The sequence below is a fragment of the Electrophorus electricus genome, chromosome 25 (assembly GCF_041902795.1).
Source record: "Electrophorus electricus isolate QZ-2024a chromosome 25, ASM4190279v1, whole genome shotgun sequence".
In the NCBI taxonomy this organism is placed as follows: Eukaryota; Metazoa; Chordata; class Actinopteri; order Gymnotiformes; family Gymnotidae; genus Electrophorus; species Electrophorus electricus.
In genome coordinates this window covers 10,015,001-10,027,724 of record NC_137521.1, presented here as the reverse complement: position 1 = coordinate 10,027,724, position 12,724 = coordinate 10,015,001, and the positions used below count along the sequence as shown (strand labels likewise).

The window sequence follows — 12,724 nt, the reverse complement described above, 5'->3', positions numbered from 1 at the left end:
AAAATTACAATTCTGAATGCAATTCACGTATGATTACCTGCTTAAATGGAAAATACACATGTTATACAATGGAATATGCAGTGATCATATCTAAGATTAGACAGGTACATGAATCATAGGTTATCATAAACCAGCAGTTTTACTTAGACTTAGATAGTGCACATGAGGGAAAGCCTAGTTCCATACACTGCAGGCGGTAAACATTTGAAATATCATTGTCCTACTTAATTATTCTGTATCTGATGATTTATAATTAATCTAAAGTGAAACTTTTTCTTTTTTGTACTTTTCTATAAATACATAAAATCATGTTACATCGAAAATTATAGCCATTGATATTTATAGCAGGGTTAATTTAATATGTGAGAACAAACTATAACTATAATTTGATCATAGCTATTACATATGACACCAACCAGTCATTGCCGAACAGTATTTGTAACGTTTCACAAAGACCTCGGTAGCGCTGCACAAAATCATTGTGTCATTGAAATGCAAAGGGTAACGCGTAGTTTATGATTAACTGACCTCACCACGATGTATTCTCGCGATAGGATGGGAAACGTGTCCATATTCAAGCCGGGGGGAGGGATTCTCCTGATGACGTGTTTGACGACGGCTACCAAGTTAAAGCTGCGAGCGCCTTCGAACTGAGGCAGACAGGGAGCGAAGAAGGAAGCGGAGAGACGATACTATATCACCTACAAAACTAGAACTGCGAGTCTGTTATTTCTGAGAGAATAATATCAGAAAGGACAATGGTCTAGGCAAGGTTTTTAGAGGGAAATAGTGAATGTAATTCCATTACATTCGTCTATTTGTGTGCGCAAGGTTTGCTTGGTTTTTCGTCTCGACACCCGTCTCCTCTTTGAGAGATACGTTCCCATGCGATTCTTCAGACTAACCTTTAAGTGTTTCGTGGATTGTTTTTGAAGGTGCTTTTTAATTCGGTGTTTTTTTCTTTTACGATCGTATTCTACATTTATTTCCTGTTATTTTGCAAAATCGTATTTTGATAAACACCCCTGTTGCCAATTGCGACAAGAAATCTGACTGTCATCGTCAAAGGTTTGACATTGAAAATCGATAAAAGAGAGAAGTGCATTCTAAAGAATAACACTGCTGACTTGATATAGCCTTTATTGTAAAGGCAAAGGACCAGATCTGTTAATCTTAATAGGGCCAAGAGAAAAACAAAAGACATCTTGGTGTCAGTAAAGGGAACTGACTCAAGAGAAAAGACAAAGAGGAAACATAGATTTGGGGTTATTAGAAATCCCTTAATTTGACTGATCTTTTTGCTGTTTTCCCCTTTGTCAGTCTTGTTAGGACGTTAAGAGCGCTTTGTTTACAAGTGTGCGACTGGGATGGAGAAAACCTCTCTTAACGCAGATTGTGGCGCATTGAACGTAGTCCTGGTTGAGGAGAAAAAGGGTCATCTAATCCCTAACGGAAACCATCAAGGTGTAAATGGGAACCTTATCGGAGGAACCGGCACAGCCGGAGGCGTCTCGGCGCCTGGAGCGATGTCCACGGCCGAGAAGGTGTACCCAGAAAGAGAGACATGGACAAGGCAGATGGACTTCATCATGTCCTGTGTTGGATTTGCCGTCGGCCTGGGGAATGTTTGGCGTTTCCCTTACCTTTGCTACAAAAATGGTGGTGGTAAGTTAACCTCCAGTTATTATGCACTGCCAATTATCATACAACATAGGCCTTAAATAAAGTACTGTACATTCCATTGATGAGTCTCGTGACTAAAGCTCCTCCCATGCTCTACGTCACGGTTCGTCAGAGGAACCCTCTACGAGGTAAACGTGCCTGAAACACTGGAGGGTTCATTCATTCAGGGAATAGCTAGGTAGCTAGGTGTTCACTGGTCGCCTGGAGCATTTGAAATAATGTACATTTTTTGAATTGTCATTTAGTCGGTGAACAGTTGTAACGTTCCAGCATTCTTGTGCAGTCGAGCCAAACACTGAACCCCACTGCTATTTAGGTTCACTATGGGTAGGTGTCCATCAGAACATGGGCTAAGCGGGGGAGGCATCACAGGTCAGGCGACGCACAAAATTGCGATTTTTTTTCCCCCCTACCATCTTGACCAAACCGGTCTTGATTACATGTAGATGGACGGTCATTGCGCGCTAACCGCGTGACCACATTGCGCAATTCTCTCCCGGTCATCAATCGTTACACCAAACCGAATGAGTACGGACAAATGTCGGGTGATGGTCTTGTTTGAAAATGCATACATGTAAATCGCCAGTACAAACTTCGTTTATCAGAGGTCACAGGGAAGATCATACAAGTGCTTGATCACAGGGGTCTTGACCGTTACGTCACAGCCGTGTCTCCCCTATTGTGTGATTGAACATTTCATCAAGGGTAACGATAATGGTCTGTGTAGTCGTCGAACTGACTCAGCACCAGTGTGGTGGCTCAGTTATTTGTCACTGGCATCAACTGAAGGTACAATTAGGTCTCTTCGTCGAACACTTTCAGGCTCCAAAACAAAGGGCTTCATTAAATTTGTCTTGAACGGGGAAAAAATGCGCTAATATCTCACTAAACTCCCTAAATAATTGTCATACTACATTTTTGTGGTGTGAGGGTTTGTTAAAATAGTTGCATAATCATTGTGCATGCAGCCAAATGGTTAGGGATCCACCGTTGGATGCTGTGCGACTTTATCAAAGCTAACTAATTAAGCTTCTTTCACTATCAAATGTACTTTCATACTCACACATCTGTACATTGACTAGCAAACGTGAATTTGGGTGAAAGTTAAAGGTAATAAGGAAACAAACTACTACAGGACAGAAAGAATTCATCATATTCTATATTTTTCTACATATTACATATATATTTTATTGTTTTTTAAAATTGGCTTTTGTTTAACTGGAACATGTGGTCTAGTTTTTCTCCCTTATTATACTTCTTTAAATAGACAAGCATGAAAAATGATAAAAAAAATAAATACTCAGAATAACCCAGGCCTCTCAGCCAGGTCTTCTTGGAGAACCATATTCTTTATTCTTTCTTGCCAATACCCTTGATTCCCTGTCAAAGCAGAGAACGTTGTCCTAGCACTCGGCTTTCCATCGCCTGTAGTGTGGAAGCGGTGATCTGCTTTTGTTTCCTCCTGGCTGTTTGGACTGAGAGGATGTGATCTGGGCTGGACTGCTTGGGCTGCCCCGTGCCACTGCCCCATGCCTGCAGAGGGCACAGAGGGCGTTGGGACCAGCTGGTGGGAATAGAATAGGGAGAGCATCAATTCTCCTGGAACAATGAGTGATTGAACAGGGACCTGCCAGCCAGAGAAAGGCGAGATGCTTGATGAAGGTGTCTAGTGAGAATTGTCCAATTCCCTCAAAGGTCTCTCTTAAAATACTTGCTTTACCCCCAACAAGGAGTTCTACAGTTACCAGAATGTGTGTGTGTGTGTGTGTGTGTGTGTGTGTGTGTGTGTCCCCTGATTCAAGTTGCCAAAGTCAGTGTGGCTGTTTTTCAAAATGAGTGCATTTTTCACAGACTGCTGAAATGTTCTCCTGACTCAAAGAAGTCTCCCAGGTAGCTTCCCAGTATAAATAATACCACTCTCACACATTCTTCATGTCTGCACAGGTTAGGCTTATGGGGCACTTGTGGTATTTACTTTGAGTCTGTGGTGTTTGCAGCTACGTCAGACGTGTTTTTAGGTTTCTCCAACATTCAATAATGTATTGTTTTAGTTTGATTACAAATGGTTGTGTATTTTAACATGAGTCATACAGCCAAAGAGTGACATGGATGATGATTGATTCATTCTGCGTCTATAATATGGCAGACATTGTTTTGTTGTTGTTTGTTTCATGCTGGGTTTTGTTGCTGATACAGAGAACATTGCAAACCTTAAATGTATCGTCTAACTCTGTGGACAAAAACAGCTATTGTTCAGTGCATTTTAAAAATATATAAATATTTTGCTTGTCTTTTTTTTTTTTTTTTTTTTTTTTTTTTTTGTCTATTTTTTTCATCACTCACTTTAGTTGTCTTTCTATGTCTTTGAAGTCTCTCACTATTTCACAGCAGAAAAGAATTCAGATCTGTTCTGTGTGCAGGACGATAAAACTTTGGTCCATCTAATATGGGGGTGAGATGGTGTCTCAGTGTCTACTTCATAACCATTTGCCAGTATTGTCCCCATGGTCACATGGTGCAAAGTGACACAGCTGTGTTTAGTAGGTATTGGTAGTTCTCTGATCTATATGCCACTCAGGAACTGTGCACTGTACATTCACCATCTCCTTGGAGAAGGGTGGCAATGTTGCCGATAATAAAGAGCAGCCTTAGGCGGTTTAGAGCTTAAAGGCACTGAATGCCAAAGACGGTTCTTGTGAATGAGTGAAGCAGTTAATATTTAAGTTTTTCGTGTATGCATACAAAGCAAACCACCACTTCAGCACCAAAATGCCATACTTTAATTCAATTCCAATTATGATGAAACTGCCATCCAAGATATGAATAAAATTACCCCAGACGCAAAGAATTTCACTTTGGACCAAGCTTAATAGTTTCCATCACGTTTAATTTTTATAGAGTGTAAGTTTCTACCATGATAGATCACATATACTCATGTGCAAAAGTATCCATCTGCAGAGGCTGACCAGTTGTGCAGTGACATTGTTCATGCAGACTCCCACATCTCTCCTGGGTTAATTGAATACTTTTGGTCCTGTGAGAGGTTCAATTGCCACCTGCAGCCATTAGCAATTCTCTGTAGCCCTTTGAAGAACCGTTAGTTATGAAGGGAACATTAAAGGGTTTAATAATAGTTAATTAGTGTTACAAGGAGACTGTGGTGTAAACCTTAATGGGTATGTAAAAGCCTGATTTGTATTGGCTCGTGGAAGTCACAACGCTTCACTGTCATGTGATTCGTGAGCAACACCTCATTATAAGGTCAAAGCATGTGTTCCTGTTTCTTTGCCAAAGTATGTGTTCTTGTTGCATCCTGGGCATGCCATGCCTGATGGAGGAGTTACCAGAATCACTGCTTTTGTACATGGTTCAAAATTCTTTTTTTTTTAGTGGAGTTCCGGAATTTGATAGCGAAACTATTGTTGCATCATTAGTAGAGCTTATTTTATGGGACGTTCCAATGCCAGTAGGGTGAGGATATTTCTGAAAGAGTTCATGAGCTTATTTGGGTGCTTATACTGACTGGAGTGCACGTCTCCCTGCCTTTCCTGTTTGGGAGGTCAGGCCCACTGTACGGAGATGCCTAAAGTGACATGAGGATACGAGAGATTACATTTCCCTATAATCTGGAACCTAACAATGCCCATGTAGTTAATAAAACATGCATTAGTTTCAGAAAAAAAAAGGAGTGCAGTGCTTCATTCTTCGCAACCAAAGACCTTCAAGTGCCTTATCAGCTGAACGTCCATTGCATCGAGTTCAAAAGTTTAAAAAAAATTACTCACTGTCACGCACTGTTTTTGTCAGATGATTAGTTTCATCACAGATTAACCAGGTTCTGACACACTGGGTCTCACACCCAAGAGCTCGACGAATCTTCTAGACTGCCAATGAAGGTCAGTCAACCTGTGACCAGTGAGCGATCCAGGCAATGGGCTTAATGGTTCTTTTCTATTCTTTTTTTTTTTTTTTTTTCTCCTTTTAATACCACCTAGTAACCGTAGATCAGCAGCTGGTCATAAACAGCCAGGAAGAAGACTCCTAACTCTTCATCCTGCACACCAGCAGGGCAGCCACATAGCTAGTAGATTTATGACCTCTGCAGCAGGCTGTCTGACTGTTCTCCAAGTGGTCACTGTAAGGTCACTGCCCACTTCCAGAGCTAGCTGCTTCTTGGTTTCCAGAGCTAGGATATCTCTCAGACCCAAATATCTATGTCATTCACTCTTGACAAATGCCAGCCAGCTTTGACAGGACAAGTCTTAGGCAAACCTAAGACCACCACTGAATATTCTCGCCTATCTCATTCTTCTTTTACACACAATACTAGCAGTTTATCCAGAAAAAGCTGCTTTGTCAAAAAATGGCTTGTTACCCATTAACAGCAGTTGTTTGCTGTCATCTGTCTTGCACAGTATCCATATGTGGGTGGCTATCAGAACAATGATGTGCCTCATCCACAATTTAAAGAATAAATCCAAGGTTTTTTTACTTTGCAAAAACATGAATGACCCAAAAAACCTGTCAGACTTTGCCATTCATTCATTTACAATTAAAATAAATAAATAAATAAAAAATCATTCATGCAAATGAACACAAATGCACAAATGCTAGCCTGTAAGCGATGTATTTAGATTGTTCTTTTAGAGGGAGTATCGCTGTCTTGGGTGCAGTTGTGCATTGCTGTCAGTAGCAAGACTGATCTACGGTGGGCTTCACTCTGGGCCTTCTCTCCAGCTGACATCAGTCCTTCACCCTATGTGGACAGACGATTAAGAATAGCACCTAGTACTCTGGGTCCCAACCCAGACGGGTTCAACTGGGGCAGGGGAAAGCTGAACCCCAATCCCTACTTGTTCCACCGTTCATCTGCAGTGAATGTGCTCAGCTTCAACCCTGAGGCCCCACTGCCCTGCAAAGATTCAAGATTTTCCTGCTATAGCACAGATGATTACTTTTATCAACTCATTATCAAGCCTTTCATAAACTAAAAGGGGGGGGGGGGGGGTTGAAACTGTGCATAGCAGTTGAAAACCCCTGGGCGTCCAGCTCCAATCCTGCCAGGCAGGAGTATGGAACAGTTTAACGATTTCCCTCCTCAAACACACCCGATTTATATCACCATTCATTTTGGTAGGTGTGTTGGCACAGGGAACTCGCCGGGCTGGGTTCTGGGTAAGCAAGAGCAGAGCTGGACACCTCTAGGCTACCTAATGAAGCAAGGAAAAAACCCTAGCATTGTTAAATATTTGTAATTTATTGTTGGTGTTTTCATCTAGAAGGCTGTTGGGGGTTTTTTTTTTTTTTTTTTTTTTTTTTTTTTTTCCCAAATGGTCAGGAATATGATAATCAAATATCGGCAATGCCCAAAGAAAGTGAATTATGTGGGGCAAGGTATTCCTAGACTATTAAGTGTGTTGGGCTTGGCATTACATGGCTGGAAGAAGGGCCACCTCTCTCTAAAACACCCCAGCTATGGTTGGCATGGGTTACGTGCCACTGATCTCTGTCCCAATGGCTTTATGTATATATTTGAAGAGGCTACGTGCACAACCAAAGCTTACCTAGATAAGCACATAATGTATCATATTTTAGTCTCTGTTTCAGTGTGGCAGCAGAGAGTTTATTCATGGTCTAGTATGTTTATTTAAAGGGTTTATATCTAAAGATTTAAGACAATAGTCTTTTGAATGAAACCGTGTCTATACCGTGTTCAAAGATGCCAGCACAAACCCCAAATCCACTGTGGCGCTATCCAGCTAACCAACAGAGCGATCACATTTGCGTGGTTTCAAATAAGGGAATGTTTGTGAGGCCTGTGCATATGCTTCAGTTTAAACCGTGATGACCGTGAACGGAATTTAGAGCTAAAATTTGGATAACACCGAAACCGAGGAACAATTCAATGGCTCTCGGGTGTACGAGCGATTATCTTTTGGCTTGGAGTGACCCAAACCAGCAGTGAAGACCAGGTGTGGTTATTCTGCTTTGCGTAGCCAAGCCAATCGATTTTTTGTTTGTTTGTTTTGCCGAGGAATACATTATAACAAATTCCATTGGGATTCATTGTACTGAACGTGTTGATTTGAGTGCCCGTTTTCACACGCTACGTGCGGAGATGCTACATAGGGGAGATGCTGTCGTAGCTATAATAGCGATCCTATTTATAGCCGTATCTCATCATCGAGGCGCCCGGTGAGATTGGAGTCGGACTGCATTTTCACACCTGTTCCATGACCTGTACTCAGTTCTTCTAATCACTGGACAGAATGATGCTCCTGTGTCCTGCATCCTTAATTAGCGAGCCCTAACGCTCGCTTGTCTAGAACAGCAGGGCTGGCGTACCTCCGCCACATCAAATTCAGTTAGTCTCTTTTATTTTACTCGTGTGGTTTGTGTGTCACCTGAACGTCGTCCAGGCCTACTGTACTAATTATGTGGCTGAAAGGCACGGAGGGAGCCGCCTACCGTGGGAAAAGACGCTTCGTTGCAGGGGCGATCATGTCAAATTCATGGACACTCACTGAGCTCCAGTCAAAGAGTACCAGATCATTTTACAGCTGTTTCAAACAGCATGTCACGACATTATAGCTAATTCCTCACATGTACTATGCAAAGATTGTTTACAGATGTTTTTACGCGGGCGAATCCATCTTGTCCTCTGTCACTTTCAGTAGACTGACTTCCGCAGACACTGTTAGCAGGCAGATAGCGACTGCTGCAAATTGTACTGGAAAGAAAGTGAGGGAGCGGGGACATGGCATCGTCGCATTGCTTTACAGGATTAAACACAGTCAGGTGTTTCACTTTATCTTCCAAGCAGTCACGACGCCAGCCTCCGCAATGTGTGAGGCTGTGTGTGTGACTTAACTCACACCACTGTATTTTGTCCTGCTCTTGTGTGTTTGTGGTATGAGTGTTTTTGCGCAGGCTGGCAATCACCTTCTCATACATCATCCCCGAGCTTCATCGGCACGCTGTGTCTGCAAATCAGCTCTCTCTTTCGCTCGCTCTCTCTCTCTCTCTCTCTCTCGCTCGCGCTCTCTCTCGCTCTCTCTCTCTTTCGCTCGCTCTCTCTCTGAACCCATTGCAGCGTGTCATAGAGCTGCCTTTACTCTATATGACACCCCTCACACCATGTTCTGTGTTTCCGTTGACTGCTGTGGTTACTTCCCACAATTGGAACACTGTCATTAGTATGACTGTGCTGCACACTGGCTGCCCCCTTATTCTGGGCTGTTTATCAAAAGGGCTTTGTCCCAACCAAAAATCCTAGAAGCCAAACAATGGCACTCCTTCTTTTGAAAAGGAGCCCAGGAAAAGCCTCCAGAGATTCCTGCTCATTCAAAAGGACTTTTTTTTTCCCCCTTGATGGCTACGTTATTGTTGAACTTCACAGATTCTCCTCCCAAAATTTCTCTTTGGAGTTTTAGATTGCGGTCGTGACTGTGGCCCTCCTGTACTGAAGAGCGGCAGTCATTTTCCGCTGAGCACAATCAGGTTGCAGCACCAGCCATCTTGTGTGCATACGTTTCTGTACGCTATTGCCGAGCGTTTGGCTGTTTCCACAGGACCGTGTTACGTAAGCACGCCACATGCTGCAAAGCCGCTCTGCAGTCTATTCTTCTCACTCACTCTTTCGCTGTCCCTCTCGCACTTTGCCTCTTAGCAGGGCTGTGGGTGGCGGGTGATGTCATCAGGACTTTCATTCAGCGTTAATGTGCGTCGGATCATCTTCATTATGGCTGCTGCCGCTGCAGCTCATTGGTTCTTGGCCGAAGCCCAACCCCCTCCTCCACTGGCCCAGCCCACGCACACTCCCCCTCGGATTGGGCTAAACTGCTGCCGCTGTCAATCTCAGCTCTGTTAGCGGGAGGGATATGGTTTAGAGGCTTTTGGCTGGCTACCCCATCCTCTGAGTCATGCTTGATAGTGCAGGAAGAGTACTATCGTCCCCCTACACCACGATCCGTGATGCCACAGAAAGTACAGCAACTGCATATTTGACCTCATTGCACAATCATATCCATGTCCCTTTTTACTATGAGCAGGGAAAAATGATTGGTACTTGCTTTGTATGTTTCCCCAAAGTACTTGTCCTAAATCACGGATTATTTATTGTAGTTGCAATGTGGTACTCAGTACTGCATTTATTCTGTAATCAAAATTCACATGCAAATCAAATAAGTTAAATCAAGTAAGTTAGGAAGACTGTATAATTATATAATGTTGTGTAATGTTTTTTTTTTATTTGCAAATTGAATTTTGCATTGAACAGTGGAGTTGTTACATCTGCTTTATCTCCCTCTCTCTCTCTCTCTCTCTCTCTCTCTGACAGGCGTGTTTCTCATTCCCTACGTACTGTTTATATTTCTTGGGGGTATTCCTATATTCTTCCTGGAGATTTCTCTAGGACAGTTCATGAAGGCAGGCAGTATCAATGTGTGGAACATCGCACCACTCTTTAAAGGTTTGACGTTCAACTTGGCATTCTTATAACCTACTGTTTGCTACAGACTCATGTTAAAAATGCAGATGCTTATTTGTTTGTTTGCTTGTTTTTTTGATTATGTGCATCAGGACTTGGATATGCTTCCATGGTCATAGTGTTTTTCTGTAACACATACTACATCATGGTTCTGGCCTGGGGATTCTATTACCTCATCAAGTCCTTCAGTGCCACACTGCCCTGGTCGACGTGTGACAACGAGTGGAACACCCCAAGCTGTATCGAGATCTTCCGCTGGGAGGACTGCCAGAACAGCAGCACGCCCAGCTCCAACTACGGGAACATGACTTGTGAAGAATTAGCGGAAGGACGCTCTCCTATCATCGAGTTTTGGGAGTATGTTCATTTCTTTTACCCTTTGCTGGAAGTCTCAGAAGTTTCATGCGCTGTACTCTACACTTGCTTTGTTATAATTAAAAAAAGCAAATGCATTTATCACCTTATTATGTAAACAGGGCAGCGCACGAGAGGGACGGAGCTCGTTAGCACTTTGGGTTCTTATACTGTTATTTGGCAGCTCGATACTCTCGTTGTCCTGAGGCCCGGTTGGGACTGTTGGTGCTTTATAGGTCATCTCTGGAATTTGTATATAGAGTAAACACAATGAGACAGTGTAGAATTTGTGCCAGTATCCTACCCTGTAAAACCTACTCTGTAAAAAAAGTGTCTTTGTTTGTATAACCTAGTGCTTTGCTTGAATTTGCTCTTGCTGCAGGAGCAACTAGAATGAATAAAATAATTTGAGAAAACTTAACAAATTAACACATTTTGGATTTTGTTTTGGGTACATATATATTTCTTTCCTTATTTATGTATTATGCTTATTTAAGTCTTTTAAGTCTTCGTTCCTTCCACAGTCTCATGCCGTGTTATTCCCACCTGCAGGAACAAGGTACTGAATATCTCGGAAGGACTGGACGACGTGGGTACACTCAACTGGGAGCTCATACTGTGTCTGCTAGCTGTCTGGGTCATGGTCTACTTCTGTGTGTGGAAGGGGGTGAAGTCAACAGGGAAGGTATTCTCTCTCTCTATCTCTATCTCTATCTCTATCTCTATACACCCATCTGGTCTCATGACTTTAGGCAAGGAGAGACCCCTAATCCCAGACATCCTGCAGGTCAAAGCAGAGCACTCACATGGTCATTCTATATGCTTTTCCGGCTGTTATATAACAGCCATACGCTCTAATTAAAACCAGCCATCTCTGGTGTCTGTCTCTGCATCTGTCTCTTCCTCTGTCCTTTTTCTTACTATTCTTTCTTCTTATGCCTTTTATCTTAATCCTTTCTCCATTTCTTTTTCTGTTTATCCTCTCTCTCTCTCCCTCTCTCGTTCTCTCTCGCTCTTTGTAATCTTAAAAGCATTGATGTGTGTCTCTGATCATTGTAATTGTTAATATGATGTGAAATGTGTAAATCACATTTTAATGCAAAAATATCCAATAGAAATGTCCAACTGAATCACTGCTGAATCTCACCAACACCTTTTATCTAGTGCTTACTTCACAACTTAAATGCTTCATAGACATTAATAACTGTTGTTGCTTTTTACATGCAGCACATAAAGATAAGATATGTATCACCTTGTTGTAATAGCTTTACTTTACTACATCCTTATGGAGTAACAAAAGACCAGTGTGACTTTGTCCTTTGACTTTCCTTTGCATAGCTCCTCCCACTGCTGTTTCTCCACAGTAGGACAGAAGCCTGGCAGAGAGGTAGCTATGGCAACGTCACTTGCCAAGGGGAGTGGCTTCACATATAACAGAGTGCTCTGTCAGGAATCTGCTGTACTATTGGTCACTGGTGGGAGAATTTCTGCAGTGGGACGTGACCAGGCTCTCGTGCAGATGGCCAAATGCCAACAAGTCTCCTCTTGGGGGAGGTGGGATCATATGAAACCTGACCAACAGAATGACTCAAATGTATTTTGGGGCTTGTACGGCCACATGGATCTTACAACCACATGATTTATGTTACATATACCATCTTAGGTTGTTCCTTAAAAAGAAATGTTCATGTGTAAAATAAAGCATGGACATTGTATAGATATTCCCACTATAAAGAAACAATTTTTAAAAATTAGTGTGCGTGCGTGTGTGTGCATGCGCGCGCGTGTGTAATATTCTGTGCATTCCCACCCTTCAAACTGGTGTCCCAGTGAGCTAATTGGCTATTTCAGAATGAGATTAAATAATATGAGGAGCTAAAACAGTTGGCCAGATTAGCCTAGATCCTGCAGATCAGACAGGAGTTGGAGCTGCTACTCGTGGTTTGCCAAAGATCTGAGCTAAATTTTTTAGAGCGCCACCATTTCACCCCTGCAGTAATGACAGGGTAATGCGACAGCTCTGGCGTGCACTGTTAGCACGCTTCAGCTTCTGTGTTTAACTCCAGACTCTGGTATGGATGACCTGTGCTTCCCCAGTGAACAAGACCGAACTGTAACACAGTGATAATGCAGGAGCCATTCTGGGGAGCCTATCAGATGGCCCCAAAGGACAAGGCCATGAGCGAAGCCTAAAGCAAG

General features: G+C 42.6%; 1 protein-coding gene across 3 annotated transcripts in view; it reads left to right on the top strand.

Annotated features, from left to right (window-relative positions):
* The first annotated feature begins 626 nt into the window (after window positions 1-626).
* Window positions 627-12,724, top strand: part of slc6a8 (solute carrier family 6 member 8) — a 29,999-nt gene continuing 17,901 nt past the window's right edge. For 2 of the 3 annotated variants that reach the window (XM_027023563.3, XM_081707453.1), the window contains exons 1-4: window positions 627-1,665; window positions 10,022-10,153; window positions 10,264-10,528; window positions 11,078-11,210. In XM_027023563.3, coding sequence (XP_026879364.2) covers window positions 1,368-1,665; window positions 10,022-10,153; window positions 10,264-10,528; window positions 11,078-11,210 — 828 coding nt within the window. In that variant the 5' untranslated portion in view covers window positions 627-1,367. The remainder of the gene's footprint in view (window positions 1,666-10,021; window positions 10,154-10,263; window positions 10,529-11,077; window positions 11,211-12,724) is intronic. The other variant, XM_035521899.2, reaches the window with a different exon arrangement.